Source organism: Nylanderia fulva, unplaced genomic scaffold (genome assembly GCF_048542155.1).
Source record: "Nylanderia fulva isolate GAGA-0341 unplaced genomic scaffold, ASM4854215v1 Scaffold162, whole genome shotgun sequence".
Classification (NCBI taxonomy): domain Eukaryota; kingdom Metazoa; phylum Arthropoda; class Insecta; order Hymenoptera; family Formicidae; genus Nylanderia; species Nylanderia fulva.
This window is the reverse complement of record NW_028189857.1, coordinates 58706-83544: the sequence shown is the minus strand read 5'-3', so window position 1 is coordinate 83544 and position 24839 is coordinate 58706. Positions and strand designations below refer to the sequence as shown.

The following is a 24839-nucleotide window of genomic DNA, read 5'->3' as shown; positions in this document are numbered from 1 at the left end:
TGCTAAAGTGACCTTCACACGAGTAACACTTGGAGCGCACGAGAGAATCAAATAACGTTGTATAAAAATATTTGTGAAAATTGGTACAGTTCATCTTTTTTAATTCTGTAAAATGAAGTCTTCTGTTGAAAGTAAGTAGAATATTATAATGTTTACATTACACAAACAATAATAATAATAATATACAAATTAATATTTTGACAATATGTAGAACAAAAAGCAAATGAAAAATTACATGTGAACATTTTGGAAAAATAAAAAAAAGTTATAAGTTCTGCAGAGTTCTGCGACGAACTTTAGTTGAAATTGTAATTTATACTATTGTTTGATAAAAGAAATAAAAACCAACTGCTACTAGCTGCTACAATGATTTTGATGTAGGTTTTTATAAAAATAATTACAAATACGCGTTAATAAAGTTTATTAAAAGACGCTTACATTTTTCATTAAAAAAACTTGTAAAATATTTTTTAATTAACAATATGTATCAAGATAAACTGTTTTTCTATATGAAAACTGTTAGAAGTATATACAGGGTGTTTCATTATTTTAAAATCTGCTGATAACAATAACATGATTGGGGTTTGTTGAAAGAGGAAATTTTTTAATTAATGAAGAATAACTTAAATGATAATACAACTGTAGCTTATAAAAAAATTAAAGAATTTATGTCTAACAAATTACAATGTTTGTTTACATTATCAGATAATACGAAACCAGTTATACGCAAATTATTACACGATTTTAGAATGAAGTGGCAAGATGTTACAAGGATAGAAAAAAATTTTTGACAAATACTATGAATGGTTTTCGTTTTTGTTTGTCTAGATAATATTAAAGATTTAGCTACGTCACTGTTCAGGATGGAACAAATAATTTTGTCAATATTATGTCCGTTATTTTTATATCAAGTCATGTCCGATATTGTATCTTCTTCGCTGATGACTTGTTTTGTATTTTCTTCGTTTATTACTTGTTTGTGTCACCGTTTCAAAAGACAGGTTTTCTATTGTATTCTCCCTTCTCAATATTGAGATAATCGTCAGCGCTCGTTCGAACGACGAGTCAGTCTTTTTCGAGAATCGAAGCGAATCTGACCGTAATAATCATCGATAAGAGTTAATCGAAATAATTGAAATACGCGATCGACGAAACGTGATCTACTTGTGCGGTTTTGCTTATAGCGCGTAATTCAAAGTGTAACAAACCCACAGTTGCAAATTTCGTCATATTTTCCTAATCGATATTAAAATTAAAGATTAGGACTCAGTGCTAAATAAATTAGTAATCTAACGACAAACAAAAGGAAAATTACGTTTCTGAATGTTTTTTTCTTTCTCCCGATTTCCTGTCCATTTCTGTAGCGATTGTCGTGTTCCTCTCTCTTCCTCTCTCGGGCCCGCTCAGATCCCGATTCTGATCGTCTTCGATCTTTCTCTCTCGCTCTCACGTTCGCTTCCTAGTTTATGTTTTTTCTTCTTTCCGCTTCCTGTGTCCTTCGCTCCTTCGAGCGATATCAGCTGATTCCGTTCGTAGCCGAATTCTGTACTCTCGGCTCGCGAACAGTCACAAAAGAACCGTTCAAGTCGTCGAAATTCTGATTTTACAGATTCCAGTGAACGAACAAAGCGAAGGAGGATCGAAGAAATTCGTTTACAAAGAAGTACCGAAGAACTCTCTTACGCAACTCAAATGAGCCCTCGATCTGCAGGAAAATTGGATGCTGCGAAAGTAGTGAAAGATGTAACATTGGGCAGTCCATCAAAAGCCGAAAAATATCGGAAATCCTTGGAGTTTACTTCAGAAACTATTCTTTCCGGTGTTACGTCCTGCGTACTTCACGATTCTTTTCTTTCTCACAATCAAAGCTGAGTTTGTTCTTAGATAGATAGGAATGCAGGAAACAATAAATTGAGCGGCGCGTATAATAAAATTAAAAACGTGTCGGTACAACCAAACATCGAAAAATGCTCAACAAATACCATAAATTGTTAGACGGGAAAAAGCGCCGAAAGCAAAAGAAAATATATATTTACACATGCATAAAATTGGTACCAAGCCAAAGTGGAAATTCTTGCATAGAAATCTAAAAACAAATACACCGGCGACAAAGAAGTGGAAGTATAGTTGGAAAATTCAAAAATCCACTTGCCGATCCACAGCAAACAAATCATAAATCGGCGGCCCCGTCAATAAAAGAGCATAACTAATAACCGCCAAACATTGCGATACATACCCGGCAAATCTAAGAATAAACACCGACAGCGATACCTAATCTCGAGATATCCCCACTTTTGAAAACGAACTCCGATTCGAGGATCCTTGTAATAAACTTCTAATTCATCGATCTTTGAAACTTACCCCATGGAAGGGGAAAGTAAAAATATCCAAAACTGCGTCTAAGGATTTCCATTCGCAGGATCTCATTAAAAGGACGAAACGGAGGGCGTGAACTAAAAACAGGATAAAAACGCGAACTTTGCCACGGAGCAATTCACTACCTTCTTTTCACCTACAAAGTGTGCATTTCGTGCTCATCAGTACTTTGTAATAAGTGTCTCTAACGATCATTCGAGCCATTTCACCAGTTCTGCCGATACAGAGCCACCGATAAACAACGAGCTCAACAAGTAATAAGTTTATCCCATACATTACATCTTTATCTTACACGCAAATAATTCTCAGATTTCAATTAACAATTGAATTTTTATTTTATTACATTCTTATTTTGCTGGTAAATTTACTGACCAATCACTTATCTTATTTCTCCCATCTCTCCCTAAATCACTCCGGATTCTCCGCTGCTGCAGATGAATTCGTGATTTTTCCCATCTCTCCTTAAATCGCTCTGGATTTTCCGCTGCTGCGGATGAATTCGTGATTTCTCACCCCCCCCCCCCCTCAACAAACTAAGAAACAAAAAGGAATAAATATATATATATATATATATATATATATATATACATACTTTTCCGAGAATTATTTTCATAACCACCCCTCCTCTTCTCTTCAACCTGTATATTTCATCCGTTCGGTCCCGTAGTAGACAAATCACAAAGACGACTTTCGCGAGCCGCGGTGAGATCGTTGCGGAATCGTCGGAATCGGCGGATTAAACGAGCAGTTGCCCAGGCTACTTCGGATTCTCCCGGGGTCGACCCGATCCAAATCCATCGGGAAATCCGAGCTAGGTTAGGGCCGTGGGTTAGAGACTACGAAGAGATAATTAACTTAGAAATAGCCGATCATACTTTTAAGAATATCTACCCCGAAGCACCGCACCACTTCACCAATTCCTCATCGGAGGAATCGTGACCCCCTTTTTCCCCGCTCCGAACTCCTTGACTCTCCCAGATCCCCGTCTCCTTTTCTCGGAAACTTCCATGACCCCCTCCTAGCTTTCCCGCATCTTTCAAAATCGAAACAATCGACCTCGCCGATGACAGAGGAGGAACTCATCCTGTAGAATCCTTAACAGATCCTTCCTCGCCACTATTCCCTCACACGCAACCATGCGAATGTGAGCACCATAATATCCCCCCAGAGATTCCCCCTTACTTCCACAACACCTTTTCCTTCCTTAAAACCCACCAGGGAGTAAGACCATTTTCCGACAAAAATGATCTTGTCCAATGGATCATAAGTAGCTTTCCCGCTCTCGACCTCCCCCTCCCCGAAGGAACTGTCTGCCTCGGCGCTGATGGCATCATATGATGAGTAATATCTCAACCGCCTAGCGGAACTTGTTCCCCGGAAACCCTCATACCCTTTGTGCTCCCGAATATTTCAACTCTTCTGGAATGTCCTGTAGAAATCCTCAAACATTTCCTCCCTCTTCTCTCTTCCTGAACTTTGGACTCCCCATGACCCCCAAACACACACTTACACATAATGCATTATTTTTATTTTTGATATATATAAATTGTAATAACTAATCGGAACACTCAACTCTCTTTTAACAATATTTCTCTTCTCACCAGTCCCGATTGATGACCTCCGGACTAATGTAACACCCGCGAATTCCACACACTCGCTCTTATGTACGTCTTGCGTAGAATTAAGGTCTGTAAATTTATTTTTTTATGTATAAATTTTTTTCCCCTCGTAGTATGATAAAAATAAATCTAATCTTTAAAATTAATTGATGAAAAGCTCGTATAAATTAACGAAATTAAAATAAATAAATATTGTAGGCTAACTAAACGAGCAAAATTACATAAAATATAAAGATTTATTAATAATTAAATTCTCATTCCATTAGAGAAACAATATACAACGTAAACGTTTCGACTGCACTACAGTCTTCTTCAATACATAAAACTCAAATATTAAAATACAAAGTTAACGATTCTTTTCTGATAAACAATGGATGAGTAAGACAATTGGTCTGAGATTCCAAGTTTTGCGACATTTAATCATGCTGTGGAGATTTTACGCGAATTAATTAATATCAGAGAAAATTGAAAAATCTTTCAACTTACATTATCGTTTTAACAAGTTCTTCTTCTCGAAATTTCAAGTGTGTGTTGCGAAGTCTAAATAACAAATGTCAAAGTAGAGAGTGTGATGTATATATTATTTATCACCAATGTTTTTCTAAACATTGTTTTAAGTATGTCAAAATAACTACTGTCGAGCAATTCAGTACCTTTATTTAAATTAATTCCATTTTTCTGTTCTTTAATATGGATCATTTCAGATATTAGCCTTTTATGGTAATTCTTTTCATGATCCATAATCTTAGTATTATCCCAGTCAAATGTATGCTGTTCATTTATATTGTGTTCCGTGACAACCGAATGCTTAGCAGAGTCTAATTTAATATTATTTTTATGTTTTTTCAGTCTTGTTCCTAACTGTCTTTTTGTCTGTCCGACATATGTGGCGTCACAATCATTGCAATTCAATCTATAAATAACATTAGAATTCTTGGGACAATCGTTTCTGTGAACCCTTATGAAGTCATTCAATTTTTTAATGCAACGATATCCCACCAATATGTCAGGTCTTTCGTATATTGTTTCTCTAATGGAATGAGAATTTAATTATTAATAAATCTTTATATCTTATGTAATTTTGCTTGTTTAGTTGGCCTACAATATTTATTTCTTTAAATTCTAATCTTTAATTATGAATTTAACTCTATCTAATTAATTGATAAAAAATCCCACTCTCGTTCCTTCCCATACCAGAAGTCGCACAAGGTCCCATCTCGAGCAAAAAAGATTAAATTTTCTTACCGAAAAGGGACCTCCGACGAACAGCCCTTTAAAATAGAATAATATAGTAATAGCCCTTTAAAATAGAGTAACCTGCTCGGTCATTGACCTATTTGGGCCTTCGCACGTGGGCCTTCGCACGTAAGTTGTGGCGATCTTTTCCTGGAGCTACAAAGGATGTACGGGCAACGAGTAGATCCACTGATGTTGCGATGCCAGTTGGATGCGAGAACGTGGAGTGTAGATGAGACCTTCGCGGATTACCTCCACGATAAGGTGACCCTCGCAAATCTTACTTCGATTTGTAATGCTGCCATTCCACAATTTTCTTTATTTTTAAAAAATAATGACAAAAAAACGTACACAAAAGAGAAATTACTTCTCATGCATAAAGACACAATTAAATTCTGCAATCAAAACCCTAACATTTTATTTACTAGAGCAGATAAAGGCAGTATTACAGTCGCATTAGACAAAGAATTTTATATAAAAAAAGTTGAGAGTCTTTTAAAAGACGATTCTACGTATAACATAGTCAAAATTAATCCATCAACAAAAATAGAAAAAGAACTTAATAATTTTTTTAAAAAATGGTTGAAAAAAGACATCATAAACAAGAAGGAATATTATTATTTATTTTCTAGTGATTTCCTTCTCCCCAAAGCCTATGAGCTTCCCAAGGTCCATAAGGAAAATATTCCTTTTAGATTAATAGTTTCCTCAATAAATACTTCCTTATATAATATTGCTTTCTTTTTTCATAAAATTTTAAAAGATAGCCTTCCTAGAGTTGACAGTTTTATAAATAACAGTTTTGATTTATGCAACATTCTATCAGGAAAAACACTAAAACATTCCGACACAATAATTTCACTGGATGTTGTTTCATTATTTACTAATGTTTCCATAGATCTTGCATTAAACGGTATTAATAGTAGATGGCATTTTATAGAGTCACACACTAAGATTCCCAAAAATGATTTCATAAGTATGATAAAATTTATATTAACTTCTACATTTTTTACTTTCAATAACATAACTTATAAACAAGTTTATGGGACTCCTATGGGCTCCCCACTTTCTCCGATCATTGCCGATATAGTCATGCAGGACTTGGAAACATTGGTAATTAGTAATTTAAATTGCGAACTGACTTTTTATTTCCGTTATGTAGACGACATTATTTTATGCACTTCCGTTGACAATATTACATATGTTTTGAACGAATTCAACAATTATAACGATAGACTAAAATTTACATTAGAAAAAGAGGATAATCGGTGTATAAGCTTTTTAGACATAATGATTAAAGTAATAGATAACAAAATTTATTTAGATTGGTATCACAAAAAGACATTCTCAGGTAGATTACTCTCATTTTTTTCAAATCATTCGACTTGTCATAAAATAGGAACAATTTATAGCTTGGTAGATAGAGCTATATTGCTATCACATTCTCAATTTCACACAAAAAATATAGAGAAAGCTATTAATATTTTGCTATCCAATGGTTATCCTCTTGACTTAATTTTCATAGAAATAAAACGCAGATTGAAAAATTTTTCAACAAAGAAATTTAACAAGTCTAACAACAACAATATAATAGATACTAATAACACAAATACGAACATTAAATGTTTTATTTATTCAATCACAACGTTTCGACCCTTCTTTGAGTCCTTATCAAGTGATTTGTAAAATTAAAAATAAAATTATAATTCTAAGATGTCAAGAACGAACATAGTGTCGGTTTGACAACACGTCAAGACTCTTAGACGAGTTATTGGAGACAGTCTCCAATAACTCGTCTAAGAGTCTTGACATGTTGTCAAACCAACACTATGTTCGTTCTTGACATCTTAGAATTATAATTTTATTTATAATTTTACAAATCACTTGATAAGGACTCAAAGAAGGATCGAAACGTTGTAATTGAATAAATAATATTTGCCAGTACGGTCGAGAGAAGATTTTTACCTTTTTTAAATTCAGTCTGGCAATTCTCAAATATCTACGTTCTTATTAAATATTTTGTCATACCGTATATAGAATCAATTTCTGATAAAGTCGCTTCAGCAATAAGAAGACCTAACGTAGTGGTAGGATATCGTTGCATTAAAAAATTGAATGACTTCATAAGGGTTCAAAAGGACAGAAATGATTGTCCCACGAACTCTAATGTTATTTATAGATTAAATTGCAATGATTGTGACGCCACATATGTCGGACAGACAAAAAGACAGTTAAGAACGAGACTTAAAGAACATAAAAATAATATTAAATTAGACTCTGCTAAGCATTCGGTTGTCACGGAACACATTCTAAATGAACAGCATTCATTTGACTGGGATAACACTAAGATTATGGATCATGAAAAGAATTACTATAAAAGGCTAATATCTGAAATGATCCACATTAAAGAACAGAAAAATGGAATTAATTTAAACAGAGACACCGAATTGCTAGACAATAGCTATTTTGACATACTTAAAAAATTAGCTGAATCATAGTTTAGAAAAAACATTGGTAATAAATAAATACATTACACTCTCTACCTCGACATTTGTTATTTAGACTTTGCAACACACACTTGAAATGTCGAGAAGAAGAACTTGTTAAAACGATAATGTAAGTTGAAAGATTTTTTAATTTTATCTGATATTAATTTAATTCGCGTAAAAAATCCACAGCATGATTAAATGTCGCAAAACTTGGAATCTCAGACCAATCGGCTTACTCATCTATTGGTCATCAGCGAAGAATCGTTTAACTTTGTATTTAAATGTTTAACCAACTTTGTATTTTAATATTTAATTTTGTATTTTAATATTTTTTTATTTTTACGTATTGAAAAAAACTGTAGTGCAGTCGAAACGTTTACGCTGTATATAGTTTCTCTAACGGAATAAGAATTTAATTATTTAATTATTAATAAATCTTTAGATCTTATTTAATTGCTCGTTTAGTTGGCCTACAATATTTACCTTTTTTTAAATTTTGTTAATTTATACGAGCCTTTCATTAATTAATTTTCATTAGTATTAACCTTGACGCACTGATCGATTCCGATAGCCCTATTTCTTTCGTTAAAGAGCGTTACGTTTCGCGGAAATATATTATCGCCGATTTAGATTGTGATTTGTTGGAATAAATGGCAGCGGCCTAAGAACGGTAGGTTGTGTAAATTCGACGATCATTTTCGAGCATGAGAAGTACGCGATAGTGTTACGAGTTGTCCCCGACGGTACGATGCAAAATTCGATTATAATGGGTCGCGATTTTATGAAAAAAACAAGATTGTCAATAAGTAGCGATCGCGAGGTAATCGATATTATGAATATTGATCTTGAAAGAGATGTTAGCGTGTCAACACATGATATGCAAATTAACGACGATTTTTCGTTTGAGGTGAGGCAATGAGCACACGATTTATTCGAAACGAGTTATATAAACACCCCGAAGCCATCGAAACCGGCAGTAGAAAATACTGTCACTTACTCTTACGAATAATGAATCATTTTATTACAAGCCGCGCAAACTTTCGTATTATAAAAAAAATAAGCTGCGGGAAATTTTGGATGAACTGATCGCGAAGAACGTTAGAGAGAGTTCATCCGAACGCGTCACCTATCGTTAACGAAAAAGAAAACCGGGGAGTTAAGAATGTGCGTAGACTTTAGGAGGCTCAATAAAGTCACAACGCGTGATCAATTTCCACTTCCGTTAATCGAGGATCAGCTAGACTTGCTAGAGGATAAAAAATATTTTTTTACGCTCGACTGAGTTGAGTCGTTTTAGTGACATTAATTGTTAAACGTCTTCTGACTGCGATTTACTTTTATATCAAAACGAAATGTTTCGAGAATTTTTGTTTAACGTCCGTCTATTGTCGGCCAACAATGGACGGGTGGTATTCAGAAATTCATATATCGACGCTTGTCGTTACTTGTCGGGTATTGAAGTGCTACTATAATCACACTTTAACATGGATGGATACATATAATTAACGGATGACAGATTAAATTTGTTAAACGTTTTAAATTTTATTGCGTATATATCATAGATGTTTTTGTTCATATATTAAATTTAGTTTTTAAGTTTTTTACGCTGAGGATGGCCCAAAAAAAGGTGCGGAAACGTACGTTATTGAGATAATATTATTGTAATGTTTTTGTATATTCATGAAATTTTTAATTTTATATTAATAAAGGTACGCGTTTAAACATCGTAGCGCTTGTTCGTAATTGCTGTTTTTATTTAGATTATTTGTATTGTTTCTCACGAGCTGGTACTGTTCACTTTTTATAAAACTAGATTACCTAGGCTACACCATTATCAATACAGGTATTCGGCTGACGGATCGAGGTCTAGATGCGGTGAAAAATTTTCCTATGCCGCAAAACGAGCGAAACGTGCAGAGTTTTCTAGGCTTATGCTCCTACTTTCGAAAATTTGTAGAGAATTTTTTTATTATAGCTAAACCATTGTACGACGTTACTAGAAAAAATACTGATTTTCATTTCAGAGAGACGGAGAACCGAGCGTTCCAGTCGTTGAAAGATTGTTTAATAAATGCGCCTATTTTGAGTATTTATTCTCCACAGAGCGAGACCGAATTACACTGCGACGCAAACGCTGTCGGTTTCGGCGCAATTTTACTACAAAGGAAATCGGATCGAAAATTACACCCGGTCTTTTATTTTTCGAAGAGAACGACGGACGTCGACTCGAGATATCATAGTTATGAATTGGAAACACTGGCGATAATCTTTGCGCTCAAACGATTCCGTACTTATTTGCTGGGGATCAAGTTTAAAATTATCACCGACTGTCAAGCTCTGACTTTAAGGCTGAATAAAAAGGAGACGCATCCACATATCGCACGCTGAGTATTAGAAATGCAGAATTTCGATTATACCTTAGAGCATAGAGCCGGTCCGCGTATACTATACGTCGACGCATTGAGTCGTCAAATATTTAGTTGTCGAAGATAATTCACTTGATAAAAACCTTTCCCTGTGTCAAAGCAATGATCCGTTAATATCAAGTATCCGATCCGAATTAGAGCGTTCTGAAAGCAAGATTTTCGAAATGAGAAATGGGTTAGTATACCAGAAGCAAAAAGGAAAAGCGTTATTTTATGTGCCAGCGGCGCTAGAAGTTAATGTCATTCGTAAGTATCACGACGAGATGAGCCACGTCGGCTCCGAGAAAACCGTTCGGAATATATTAAATCCTAAAAAAATCATAAAAATGAAAAGGTCAGGCCATGTTCAAAAGAAGGTACTCAAAAATTTAAACGATCTAATAATAAATTATCACGAAAAGTAACTGATATGTTATTCAAGGTGCCAGTTCAAAGTGAACATACGTAAAGTGTATATTATCTAAATTTAGTAATAATATATTACCATGAAAAGTAACTGTGATATTTTATTCAAGGTGCAAGTTCACATTGAATATACATACATATAAGTAAAACTGATTACAATTTGATTCTAGAAAATAAGTGCGATATGTTATTCTTAGTGCACAAAATATAATAGTCGTTTATAGAGATTTGATTTGAAATTTATACTAGCCCGTACAATGAAAAATAATTGCTCGTAATTCCAGAGTACCAATTTGTTAATGACTCAGAAAAATAACATGGCGGCCTGCTCTCAAAAAACTATGATGTTTCTCGATGTCCATTTAGAAATAATGTCAAAGCTCTTACAGAATAATTACTACAACATTTGAAATACGAAAAGTATTACATTAGAAGAAGATTAGATTAGAATAAGGATTCAACGTATTTTTAAAAGCTCTACACACACAACGAAGTGAATATACAAAACTATATACAAATACCTTTTTCTTCTGTGTTTCTGAAGAAAATTGTAAGTCAAATGAAACCTTGCACTTTGAGAACCATGTCACTTACTTTTCAGAGTCAAATTGATAAATTTTTTTTGTATATTTTAATGATATTTATTTCTCACTTGTATCTTGAATAATTAATATGTAATTTTTTATTGTATATTACGACAAATAATCAGTAAACTTTTTAAGCGTATAGCTTTATTGTAGTTGACCTGAGAACTGTACATTTATAAATTTTACTTAATATACACCCGTTTCGAGCAACAAGGCAAAGTTTTCTGATTAATAACTTACTCCCTGAAAATACGGTATAACACAAATCGGAAGTTGATACAAAAAATCGAAATTTTACTAAAGAAAGATTGGAGGTTTTTAATTTATACAATTTTCACAACTCTTATTTCAATTATTTATTCTACCCATCGAAAGTTTTTTGAGAGCAGGCCGCCATGTTATTTTTCTGAGTCATTAACAAATTGGTACTCTGGAATTACGAGCAATTATTTTTCATTGTACGGGCTAGTATGAATTTCAATCAAATCTCTATAAACGACTATTATATTTTGTGCACTAAGAATAACATATCGCACTTATTTTCTAGAATCAAATTGTAATCAGTTTTACTTATATGTATGTATATTCAATGTGAATAACTTGCACCTTGAATAAAATATCACAGTTACTTTTTATGGTAATATATTATTACTAAATTTAGATAATATACACTTTACGTATGTTCACTTTGAACTGGCACCTTGAATAACATATCAGTTACTTTTCGTGATAATTTATTATTAGATCGTTTAAATTTTTGAGTACCTTCTTTTGAACATGGCCTGACCTTTTCATTTTTATGATTTTTTTAGGATATTACTTACTTTTTAAAGTACAGATATATAGAGCAGCTTTCTAATAATTCAAGTATCACAAATATATGTATTTTCGATTCTTATCACATAACTTTGTATAAGTAACAATTTATGCAATACAGTTCAAAATAATTGAAATATATGGTATATATGTACATATATAAAATATATAATTATATTATAGTATACATATATATTTTATTTAATCATATATGTAAATGTTTGTATAATTGTAATAACTTTTAACGATACATTGCACATTTATTTCAATTGCAACAAATGAGTTTATATTCTTGTATGAATATTGAAAATAAAGAATGGGCCCCTCCATCGCCCATTCTCGTGAGAACGCAACCATATATTTTTCTTCGTCTCTCCGATTTTAACACGACATACATATTTCTGTCTGATAATTTTTTTCTTGATGATACTTTTTGAAATGTCATGAAGCCTAGGTCAAATTAGAAACTTATTGCACTCGTTTTAATGCAGCGCTTACAGCAGCTTTTATAAAGCGCCAGAGCAGCCGATATTTTATTTTGGCGCTTACGGCAACTTTTATACAGCGCTAGAACAGTTGATGTTTTAATGTAGCGTTTACGACAGCCTTTATACAGCGCCATTATTTAATCTGTTCTAAGAACAATATGTATGCCCCTTGTGCTCCTTTGGGCCATTTTTTCTTGAACACTTCCATATCATTAGAGTAATACCATTCCGATTTTGTGTCAGCTCTCAACATACACGTGTAGTGACCACGATTCATTTCTTCACCTTCGTGAAATATAGCGCTTATTAGCTTGTACTTTTTTTCATTAATCGTGATATTACTCGTCGGCACGGCGGTAATCCGATTGTTGATAATTTTTTTAGAAGCACCGTTTACAAAAGTATATAAATTGAGCTGTATTACTACGACGGATAAAGTTGATTCGATTACGGTTTTCTTTTTCAACACGGTGCCCTTACATTCGTTACAATTGCCGTTTATCGTTTCCCATTTAGAAAATTCTACATTAATCAAACTTTGTAGAGTGACACCTTTTTTCCTTTTTAATGTCGAATGTATAGGTAATATTAACAAACTACTGCTTTCCAGCTTAGTTACATTGTAATTACATTTGACATTCGAGCAACATGTTACGTGCTTTAATTCGAGTTTTAATACATCATTGATGTCGGAATACGTCGACATTAGAGCCGTAAAAAATTCCGAAACATCTTGTTGTGTTCGTTCTTCGAAGCGTTTTCCGACAGATCTTCTAACCGCTTGAATGTTGCAATATTCACGTTCACCATACGCGCAGATAGCATCAATCAATGCATTCGATGCTTTATTTTTCAGTATTTGTTGCCTAATACGTACGCAATGAAACGCACATTGTAATATTACATTAGCGTAACACGAAACAGCATCGTTATTGCAAAGGCCATATATTTTCCACGTAACTATACTTTCTGGTTCCTCACAATCATAATTCTGCATATCATCAATGATATTAGGGATATCCCATTGACGATCGTATATTTTCACAACATTTTTCTCGGACGGATTGATTTGTGGCAGTTCAGATTTGAATATAGATCTCAGTCGATTATATTCTACAATGGCTCTCGAGTTTGCTTTAACTGATGCTGGATTGAAATTCATCAAATGTAGGCCTTCCAATTTACTTACTCGTGACAAACCTACATAGGCTTGACCATCACTGAATACAGTCGTTCCTAAATCCATCATTGCATTGTTACATGTAATTCCTTCGATTATAAATAATTCGACATTCTTTAATTTGTCTCTCAAAGTTTTCAAGACCATGTCTGACAATTGCGTATATTTTGGCGTAGATTCATGACTAACCGGTAGTTGAAACATTCTATGGATTGTCAAGCCATCGATATTGAATGCTGCGATACCCGTGGGAGCAGATATGGCAGTCGTTTTTTCCAAATTTATTCTGATCCAATGTTTAATCGTTTCAATTAGAAAACTTTTCCCTGTACCACCCTCGCCACTTACGTACAGTCGCAGAATCTGATTCTTATCTTGTAAAACTTGGCATACTCCATCAAAGACTCTTTTCTGGTCTTTGTTCAATTGCGACATCATTTGCGATAAATCAATCGGGTCGTCAATCTTACCAAAATCTTCCAGATCTTTCATCGCGTCGTCAGCTTCTATCGGATTACAATCCAGTTCATCGTCATCGGATTTGTCTCTGTCTGCTGTTTTCAGATCATTTTCGCGCTTCTCGATTAATTCAGCAACGTTCTCAAAAGCTTTCTGTATTTCTTCGAGCCTTTCGTGATATTTCATTGCCTTCGTTAAAACAGACTCTGAATTCTTAAAGGCATCCGTGTAAGTCTCGAATGTACCTTTGAGTTCACTCAAATCTCTCCATGGTTTGAACAGAAGAAGCAGCGAGTAAAAGTATTTTTCGGGCTCAGTTTTTATATTAAATCGATAATGGTTAATTAAATAACCCTTTTTCGTTTTTTTTAAATAAACCCGATGCCAGTTTGTAACACTTGACTTTGTCATTATTTGGTATCTGTTTCGTAATTTCCCAGAATCTGGCAAAATCGTACAAATTCAATGATTCTAATTCCTGAGGTCTATTTGGATAGTAATCATCGATGAGTGACGAACAGTAAATATTCGTAGAATTTTCATCGAGAGCTTAAATTTCATTAAATGTTTTAACTTTTCTATTTCTCACCTCATTAACATCGATCCATTTGACCATGGTATCATTATCCGTACCGTACAAGGGATTCCCTAATAGTGTATCCGCAGCTTCTAAAGCACCGCATTCTCTGTTATTTAATGAACGCATTGCAAAATTCCACAGTTTCGATGCCAAGGACTTATTCGAATCTATCACTTCAAAGTCTGTATTGCATTTTTCCGACTTTGACGTGTATTTTGTTAAATATGAGTTTAAAAACTCTGATTTTTCTTTAATAAATTGTATGTCCATATTTTCCTCCCAGGCTAATTTGATAGACGGATTATAATCATTTATAAACCTTTCCGACTCCTTGCGAGGAAGATCGTACAATCTGCTCTTACTGCGTAAATTTTTTCTACCGACTATCGAAGTGATAACGTCTCTTAAAACGAAATTCTCAGTAACTGGCCGAGGAAAATCGAACCGACACTTTCTGTATATATTAGTTTCCGTTTTTTTCGTACGCATGCAATACGAGTTATGTTTATGATTCTGATCACTTATTACCGTATCGTACAACGTTGGCGAAACATTTTCATCTGGAATTTCACACGTTACGTATTTTTGAATAAACGTAGCAACTTCTTCATCCGGCGATTTTCCTAATACTGGAGCATCTTTTATCCAAATCATACAATGCATGTGCTGGATACTTCTACGTTGATATTCCAGACGCCAGAAGTAATGAATAACCTTTCCTAATGGATTATTGGACGAACAAATAAAATCAATCATGGCTTTGAATTTTATGCACATGAATCTAGAAGTACTTACAGGATCGTATACGATTAGTAGATTTCGCTGATGCCTAACTTCTCTTTATCGGGATTCATATCTCGTAAATATTCACCCAAATCGGACCATTTCCATTCACTAGGACTCAAAGTCAAAAACCACGTCGCTGGACCGTAATGCAAAGTCATGCATTTTACATTATTGGACGGTTGTCGCCAAAATTGATCCGTATTTCTCAATTTTGCGAAAATACTTATTAAATTCGATTCTAATTGGTAACCTTTCAATTCGTTCAAGTATCTACCAGCAGTGTATCTCTCTCGTGGGTTAGTAACCATCATCGTATAATAGATACCACTTTTCAACTGTCGGTAGTTAGCATCATTGAGAAGGAAGAACAGATACTGCAGATTCAACCTGAATCTACTATGTTTCGACATCAATCGTGTTCTAATAAATAAATATTCCGGCAATGCAAAGTTTCTATCTTCTCGTTGTCCATTGACACCATCAGGATATAAATCAGGGAAACACATGACATCCAGATATTTATAACGATTATCCATTGGAAAATCTTCAATTTTCACCATTTGATAAAGCTTCAATGCAGATTCGTTATCGATTCTTTTCGCGTGTATTGGGTATATTGTATACTGATCGTTAATATCCGAATGTTCAGTGATTTGTGTGAGAAAAGCCGTACGTTTTAAAACGGTTTGATCATTATTGTTTTTGTTTTGCTGTACATTGTACAAATTCAATGCTGGTAATTCCTCAACCACCTCATTTATTTCGTCATTGTCGCTTTCCTCATCGACAATCCTATATTCTGTTTCCTGCAACTTATCCTTTAATAGATCATCAGATGACGCTGGAAGACGAATTTTTGAGTAATGAGGATTATTTTCTTTCAACCATTGTAAAGCCTTATACATTTTATTAATATCTACCAAATTTTCCCAAACCACTTTAGATTTCTTGGGTATACCTCGAACGAGAATGTGCAACTCGTGATTCAAATTTATAGGATCTTCCGGAGGACATACCTTATCCAATGTTTCTTGTAAAGGCAGAGGCAAATGAAATGTTCTACCTTTTCCTAAACAGAGTTCGATTATATAAGTTTCTTGATTTAAAATGTGCTATATTTAAATCATTTAATTATTTTTTTCGTTCAAGTACAATTAACAGCAAAAACTGCATATACGTAGGTATGTATTTGACTCTACTGCCATTACTTAAAACAAATACATTATTCGATATTAACAAATTGGAACTCTGGAATTACGAGTAATTATTTTTCATTGTACAGACTAGGTTTAAATTTTTGAGGACCTTCTTTTGAACATGGCTTGACCTTTTCATTTTTATGATTTTTTGAAGATAGGGTGAGAGAGGACGAATGAGGGTAATAGAAGACGAGATAGGCGAAAGAGGGTGAAAGAAAACGAAAAAGGGTGAAAAAGGACGTACGAGGGTGAAAGAGGTGAGAGAGGGTGAGAGAGGACGAAAGAGGGTGAAAGAGGACGAAAGAGGTCGAAAGAGGGTGAGAGAAAACGAAAGAGAGTGAAAGAGGACGAAAGAGGGTGAGAGAGGACGAAAGAGTGTGAAAGAGGTCGAAAGAGGATGAGAGAGAGCGAAAGAGAGTGAGAAAGAATGAAAGAGGGTGAGAGAGGACGAAAGAGAGTGAAAGAAGGTGAAAGAGGACGAAAGAGGGTGAGAGAGGGCGAAAGAAGGTGAAAGAGGGTGAGAGAGGACGAAAGAGGGTGAGAGAGGACGAAAGAAGGTGAAAGAGGCGAAAGAGGGGTGGGAGTGGGGGTGGGGGTGGGGCGGGATGTGGGAGGGAAAGGGGTGGGTGGAAGTTGAGGGAGGTGTGAGTGAAAGGTGAGAAGAGATTTATACGCGGACAGAGAAGAAGAAGAAGAAGAAGAAGACGACGTTACTGCATTTTTTATGAAAAACGTCACTTTTTGACCGCTTATATCTCCAGAACGGCTTGACCGATTTTATTTTTTCTTGGCTCAAATTACTCGTGGCGATGCCGCCTTTCAGGTTATATTACGTGCAATTCAAAATTTTTTATATTTTAGTAGTTCTACACCCTCAAAAAATGGACTTTGATGGTGCAGGATAAGAAGACTTGTAGTGTCTTTTAAGGTCTTTTAGGGTTTGAACATGGCCGGAGACACTACCGGGGAAACCCGGCGTAACAACGAGAAACCTGTTGCCCAGCGTGTAGCAGGAAGAGACCGGAAACCGGGAAACCCGGCGTAACAACGAGAAACCCGTTGCCCGGCGTGTAGCAGGAAGAGACCGGAAACCGGGAAACCCGGTGTAATGACGAGAAACCCGTCACCCGATGTATAGCAGGAAGAGACCGGAAACCGGGAAACCCGGCGTAACAACGAGAAACCCGTTGCCCGGCGTGTAGCAGGAAGAGACCGGAAACCGGGAAACCCGGCGTAACAACGAGAAACCCGTTGCCCGATACTAAAGGTAGGAGGCCAGAAACCGGGAAACCCGGCGTAACAACGAGAAGCCCGTTGCCTGGCTAGGAGGTCCGGAACAGGACTGGTGCCGGCTCATCCGTCGAGCCGGCTTATATACCCTGCCGGCGATTCCCCCACTCTACATCGAGGCTGTGGTGGGGATAACGCCGGCGTCGTAGTGGGGCGCCTCTGGGGGTTGTAGTGGGGCGCCCCTGGGATAGGGTGACCCGTGTATCGCTTATGTTTTTGTGTTTAGGGGCGCCTTAGGCGCCATAGCCTCAAGTGGCGGGCGGGTGATCGGCCCGCGAGGCGTTAGTAACGGCCACGCCGTTACACTACCCCCTCTCTAGACGGCGGATCGTACGTGGTCGGCCGAAACGGTCGAACCGTATTATCCACCGTCCAGTAGGGGAGGTGGCTCGGAACTTCCGAGTGGCGTGGGCGGTATGGCGCTGGAGGAATCACGGCGGCTGGCCCTGTCCTACGCCCCGATGGTTTCCTCGTCCTCTTCCTCGGATGCCGCCTTGAGGTCCTGCACATGGATGTGGCGGTGCCATCGTCCTCGGGCGTCCTTGAGGTCAACGATTACGGGGGATACGATCCTCCGGACAGTCATCGGTCCGCTGTACTTCGGGGCCAGCTTGGCGTTGAACGCGTTGGCCTTGCTGGACAGGGGACGGTCGCGTTTCCAGACGCGTTCGCCCAGCTGCGGTCGCCAGTCTCGTCGCCGTAGGTTGTACGGCTTCTCTTGCCGCTGGAAGGCCCGGGCGAGGTGGATTCGGACCACCTTGTAGGCGTCCTCCAACTGGGTCTGGCGGGTGCTTGGTCCTGGTGCTGGTGCGGTTCCTGGTCGATCCTCTGGATGTGGGCGGGCGAGCTCTCGGCCGTGCAGGATGTAGGCCGGAGTGTATCCGGTGGCCTCATGTCGGGCGGTGTTGATGGCGAACTGTAAGGCGGGGATTCGCTCGTCCCAGTCTTTGTGCCGCCGGCCTACGTACTGGCTGATCATTGTTTTAACCGTACGGTTCGCTCGCTCTACCGGATTGCATTGCGGAGTGTACACGGGGGATGTCCGATGTTGTATCCCGTAGGAAGCTAGCAAGGCCTTAATGCGTTGCGCGACGAACTGAGTCCCGTTATCGGACACCAGGGCGACCGGACACCCGTGCCGGTATATCAGGCGGTCGGTGAGTGCTCGGGCTACGGCTACGGCGGTGGCTTTTCTGAGCGGGACCATCTCGATCCACTTACTGAACCGGTCTTGAATGGTTAATAGCCAGGTATGGCCGCTAGTGGATCGAGGCAGGGGACCGATCAGGTCTACGGCGGCTTGTTCCCATGGTGCGCGGACGGAGGTGGCCATCATCCGTCCAGCCGGTCGTTGTTGACTGGCTTTGTGCCGCGCACAATTAGCGCACCCTCGGACGTACCGGGCAATTTCCCGAAACATGCCGGGCCAGTAATATAGCTGGGCCACCCGAGCCAATGTTTTGGAAATGCCTAGGTGCCCGGCGGCCGGGTCGTCGTGCATTCGCTGAAGCAGGGCGGGTCGTTGGTCTGTAGGCACGCACTGCTTCCATTGCTCCTCGGCTGGTGTTTCCCGGAAGTCCAGATCGTGGAGTACATGCCTGTACAATCGTTGATCCTGGATTTTATAGTCCGGGTGATCGGTCGGATGTCTCCGTACTTCGGCTAGTTTACGGTGGTACCACCGGCATTTCGGCCGGGTCACCGCCAAAGCTTCCGGGAGGCGGGAGAGGGCATCTGCCACCTGGTTAAGTGTCCCGCGCCGGTACTGGATGTCGAAATCATGTTGTTGTAATTCGAACATCCAGCGGGCTAGTCGTCCGGTAGGGGCCTCGATGTGTTGTAACCACTTTAAAGCTTGGTAGTCGGTCACGACGGTGAATCGGTAGCCCTCGAGGTAATCCCGCATCCGGCGTATACCCCACACGACAGCCAAGCACTCTAGTTCGGTAGCGCTATAATTCTTCTCGGCTGCGTTGAGGGTCCGGCTGGCGTACGCGATAACCCGCTCTCCTTCGCCGAGGTGTTGGGTTAATACGGCCCCTAACCCGTGGGCGCTGGCGTCGGTTTGTAGTAGAAATGGTCGCGCAAAATCTGGACAGGCGAGGACAGGTGCGGTGGTTAAGGCCTGTTTTAGTTTCCGGAACGCGGTTTCTTCTTCTTTTGCCCAGGTCCAGCGCGCTCTCTTTTTAGTGAGTCGAGTGAGAGGGGCGGCGATAGTGGAAAAGTCAGCGATGAATCGGCGGTACCATGACGCTACCCCCAGAAATTGCCGAACCCTGCGGAGGGTCGTGGGGGCAGGCCAATCGGTAATGGCTCGCACTTTCTCTGGGTCCGTCCGGATTCCGTGCCAATCGATAACGTGTCCGAGGTACCGGAGACTTGGCCGGCAGAAGTGACACTTTTCTGGGTTGAGACGGAGTCGGGCGTCACGGAGGCGGCGAAAGACTTCGGCCAAGTGGCCTAGGTGCTCCTCGAAAGTACGGGATGCGACAACTATGTCGTCCAAGTAGACGAGGACGTGTGGCTCTAATTCGGGTCCTAGCACGGTGTCGAGCAGCCGTTGGAAGGTGGCCGGTGCTGAATGCAGTCCGAATGGCATGACGCGGAACTGCATCAGCCCTGTCCCTGGCACCGTGAAGGCGGTTGCGGGGCGGCTCTCCGGAGTTAGTGGCACTTGCCTACTCGCTGCGTAGGTCCAACGTGGACAAGTAGTGTGCGCCTCGTAGCTTATCTAAGGTGGCGGCAATGTGAGGCAGCGGGTATGCATCTTTCTCGGAGGCCGCGTTTAATCGGCGGAAGTCTATACAAAATCGGTAGGTCCCGTCTTTCTTCTTTGCCAGCACTATCGGAGAGCTCCAGGCGCTGGTGGAGGGCTCGATGACTCCTTCGGCTTCCATCTTTTGGACCTCTTGGTCGATCACGGCTTGCATGGCCGGATTACGGGGCCGATATCGTTGTTTAATGGGCGGCCCCGGTTTTAGCCGAATTTGGTGCGTGGCTTTGTCGGTCGGGCCGCGGACCGATTCGAACTTTGGAAGTTCGTTATTTAGAAAGGCCTGTAGCCTTAGCGCCTCGCTGGTAGTTCCTGGGCTGATACTGGCTGTCGCGATTCCATCTTTGGTTGTTGTCTCGGTGACAGGTCTGGGCGGCGGGCGCAGCTCGACTCCTAATTTCGCCCAGAGGTCTATGCCTATTAATACGGCGTTGTCTAGTTGTGGTAGTACGGAGAAGCGGTGGCGGTACGATTTTCCTCGTAACCTGACCGTTGCTTCGATGGTCTCGGCAATGGGGACTTGCGTCCCGTCGGCCAGGCGTATCTGGGCTGCCTTGAGATCTGGGCTAGACGGTGTGCGGTTGATTCGGCGGACCGTTTCAGCGTTTACGAATGAGATCTCTGAGCCGGAATCGAGGAGGCCCCACAAATGTTGTCCGGCGATCTGGATCCGGAGGTGCGGTCTCGGGTTGTATTTTAGGCCGAGTCGGGCTGGACGACGGCCGCGACGTCTCCGGCCCGCACCCCGTTTCCCGTCGGGGGGTGGCAGTCACGGGTGAGGACCCCGTCCTTGCCACATCTCGAGCAGAATTTCTTCGGAGGTCGCTGGCAGTGCAGGCGTGTATGTCCTCGTTGCTTGCACCTCCAGCAACATTCCTCCCGACTGTAGACCGCGGAAGCTACGACCGGGGTGTGGCTTTGCGGCACGTCCCTTCGTCGTTCCTGTCTCGGGCGGTCGGCCTCTTCGTATTCGGTGGCTCGGATGCTCAGATCCCCGACGCTGAGCACGTCGGCCCGACGGATGTACAATTGGTACTCCGGATCCATGTTTTCGTAGAGCTGTTCCAGTTGGTCTAGGGGTGAATATCCCCCGGCGCGCCGCATCATGGTCAGGACCTCGGTGGCGTACTTTTGGAAGGACTCTTTAGGGCGTTGTTGACGTCCCTGGATCGTCCTTTTCATCTGTCTCTCATACCCGCTTGGCAGGTATTGCTGGCGGACAGCTTGGCGAAAGTCGGCCCAGCTGGCTATGGTATCGCGGATGTTGCGATACCACAGCAGGGCGTCTCCCCGTAAGAGTTCGGGTAGCCCTAACAGCATCTGGGCGTCGGTGTAGCCGTAGCCCAGGCACAGCTCTTCCGTACGCTCGAGGAATGCCAGGGGGTCCTTGCCCTCGAAGTGGCACCCCCATTTTCGGATCTGATCCATGATCCTGGCCGGTTCAACAGGTGTCGGGGTGGTAGCTTCTTCGTCTTTGGTTGGGCTTCCGGTGGCCATTTCGACGTTGATAGTGGGCACAGGTAGGTGAGTTCGAAATAGCGCGGGGTTTTGCCCGACAAATCGGCGGAGGCGTCGGCGGACCTCGTCTAAAGTTCCTTGGCTATCGATTCCGTGTCTTTTGGCCAAGGCAATAGCTTCGGATTTTGATAATTGATTTACCCACGCGGGCATCTGGATAGGCTTAAGCGAGTCAAGATCTCCACTGGGCAGGTCCCTGTTCGGGCGCCATGTAACGGTTCACCTTTCCCGACGCCGCGGATCGGCTCGCCGGTTCCAGGATTCGGGAGGAAGGGGGAGATTCAGACTCGCTTATTCCTTATTAACAATGCTTTGGTTTATTCAAAAAGAAACAAATAAACAAAATGTTTGTTGGCATAAAGCCTAAATAGAGAAACTTATTGACTACTCGGTATAAACAAAATGTTTGTTGGCATAAAGCCTTAAATAGAGAAACTTATTGACTACTCGGTATAAACAAAATGTTTGTTGGCATAAAGCCTTAAATAGAGAAACTTATTGACTACCCGGTATAAACAAAATGCGGAGGCGTGTAGCCTGTAGCGGTGTCCGGAAAAGATTTACAAATTACCCGGTATAACTTAGAGATATGGTGTACGGAGGCGTATAGCTTATAGCAGGAAGAAACCGGAAACCGGGAAACCCGGCGTAATGACGAGAAACCCGTCACCCGGTGTATAGCAGGAAGAGACCGGAAACCGGGAAACCCGGCGTAACAACGAAAAACCCGTTGCCCGGCGTGTAGCAGGAAGAGACCGGAAACCGGGAAACCCGGCGTAACAACGAGAAACCCGTTGCCCGGCGTGTAGCAGGAAGAGACCGGAAACCGGGAAACCCGGCGTAACAACGAGAAACCCGTTGCCCGGCGTGTAGCAGGAAGAGACCGGAAACCGGGAAACTCGGCGTAACAACGAGAAACCCGTTGCCCGGCGTGTAGCAGGAAGAGACCGGAAACCGGGAAACCCGGCGTAATGACGAGAAACCCGTCACCCGGTGTATAGCAGGAAGAGACCGGAAACCGGGAAACCCGGCGTAACAACGAGAAACCCGTTGCCCGGCGTGTAGCAGGAAGAGACCGGAAACCGGGAAACCCGGCGTAACAACGAGAAACCCGTTGCCCGATACTAAAGGTAGGAGGCCAGAAACCGGGAAACCCGGCGTAACAACGAGAAGCCCGTTGCCTGGCTAGGAGGTCCGGAACAGGACTGGTGCCGGCTCATCCGTCGAGCCGGCTTATATACCCTGCCAGCGGTTCCCCCACTCTACATCGAGGCTGTGGTGGGGATAACGCCGGCGTCGTAGTGGGGCGCCTCTGGGGGTTGTAGTGGGGCGCCCCTGGGGTAGGGTGACCCGTGTATTGCTTATGTTTTTGTGTTTAGGGGCGCCTTAGGCGCCATAGCCTCAAGTGGCGGGCGGGTGATCGGCCCGCGAGGCGTTAGTAACGGCCACGCCGTTACAAGATTAAAGAAATACTCAGTGGTATAATGTGTTAGCGGACGTCGAGTTTGCTTGTAATAATACCGTTTCGAAAGCTACAAACGAAAGTCCCAGTATGTTGCTTTTCAGCGTACATCAGCGAGGAAATATGGTGGATGGATTATTAGATGCGTTAGAAGTAAGCGAAAATATCAATGTATCCCGTGATTTAGTCGAAACGCGCAAGCAAGCAGGCAAACGAATTCAGAAAAACCAAGAAGCGAACAAACACACTTTCAATCGGAGACATAAAGACCTTGGGAAATATGCAGTAGGAGACAAAGTAATGATCCGAAATTTCGATTGTACGCCTGGGGCGTCACAAAAATTAATTCCACGTTATAAAGAACCCTATCAAGTAAGCCGTGTTTTAAGAAATTATCGTTATGTATTGACCGACGTTGAAAATCATCAGCTAACAAACACTCCCTATTGCGGCACATGGGAGGCAGCGAATATGCGACTGTGGAAGCCGTGTTAATTTAATCTAGGATTAGTAACCATGCGAGTTAAGACGAAAACATTCATGTATTCCTCTTTTGTTATTTCTACTTTTAAGTTCCATGTCAAACCTACGTTAAGATGAATAATGTAATATGTATTTCTATTCATACTTGTAATTGTCTTTAAACTTATGTTTTCCGAGCTTTAATCGGGACGATTAACTGTCAGGCTGGCTGAATTGTAGCGGAATTGCGATTGCTCAAGTAAGTGAGATCTATATATATACAAGGATACCGCGGGCTTATCGACAGATGATATTCATCTCGGTTTCTTTTACGCGCGATCGCGGCGGAGTATACATATCCGCTTATCTCCTGCGGAACGCTATGAAGCGGGTGGCTGATCTAGTTGTTTATCGAAAGAAAGAACCTATCAGCGACCGGCGGAAATCGGCGACCCTTTGATTTTTCAGTATACAAATAACGAGCTCGATGCTCGTCAAGCAGTCCTCAGCTCAGGCTAGTCGAGTAAAGATCCCGGTGTAACTGTCAGCCCAAATAAAGAAAATATTATACTTATGTTTTACGTTAGTAGGTATACTATGGGAGTTCTAACCCGGGGGCAATGAGGGGGGTGAGGGGCGGGGGGGAATCGGGGGCGAGGGGGGTGACGTCACGCGGGGGGAGGGGGTC

The 24839-nt window shown here is 40.7% G+C and overlaps 1 protein-coding gene across 3 annotated transcripts in view; it reads right to left on the bottom strand.

The window, feature by feature from the left end:
- Nucleotides 1-24839, bottom strand: part of LOC114943642 (uncharacterized) — a 139029-nt gene that overhangs the window by 80265 nt on the left and 33925 nt on the right. For 2 of the 3 annotated variants that reach the window (XM_085480953.1, XM_085480955.1), the window contains exon 2: nt 10138-10290. The exons of the other annotated variant lie outside the window; for it this stretch is intronic. In XM_085480953.1, coding sequence (XP_085337079.1) covers nt 10138-10181 — 44 coding nt within the window. In that variant the 5' untranslated portion in view covers nt 10182-10290. The remainder of the gene's footprint in view (nt 1-10137; nt 10291-24839) is intronic. 3 annotated transcript variants of the gene reach the window in all.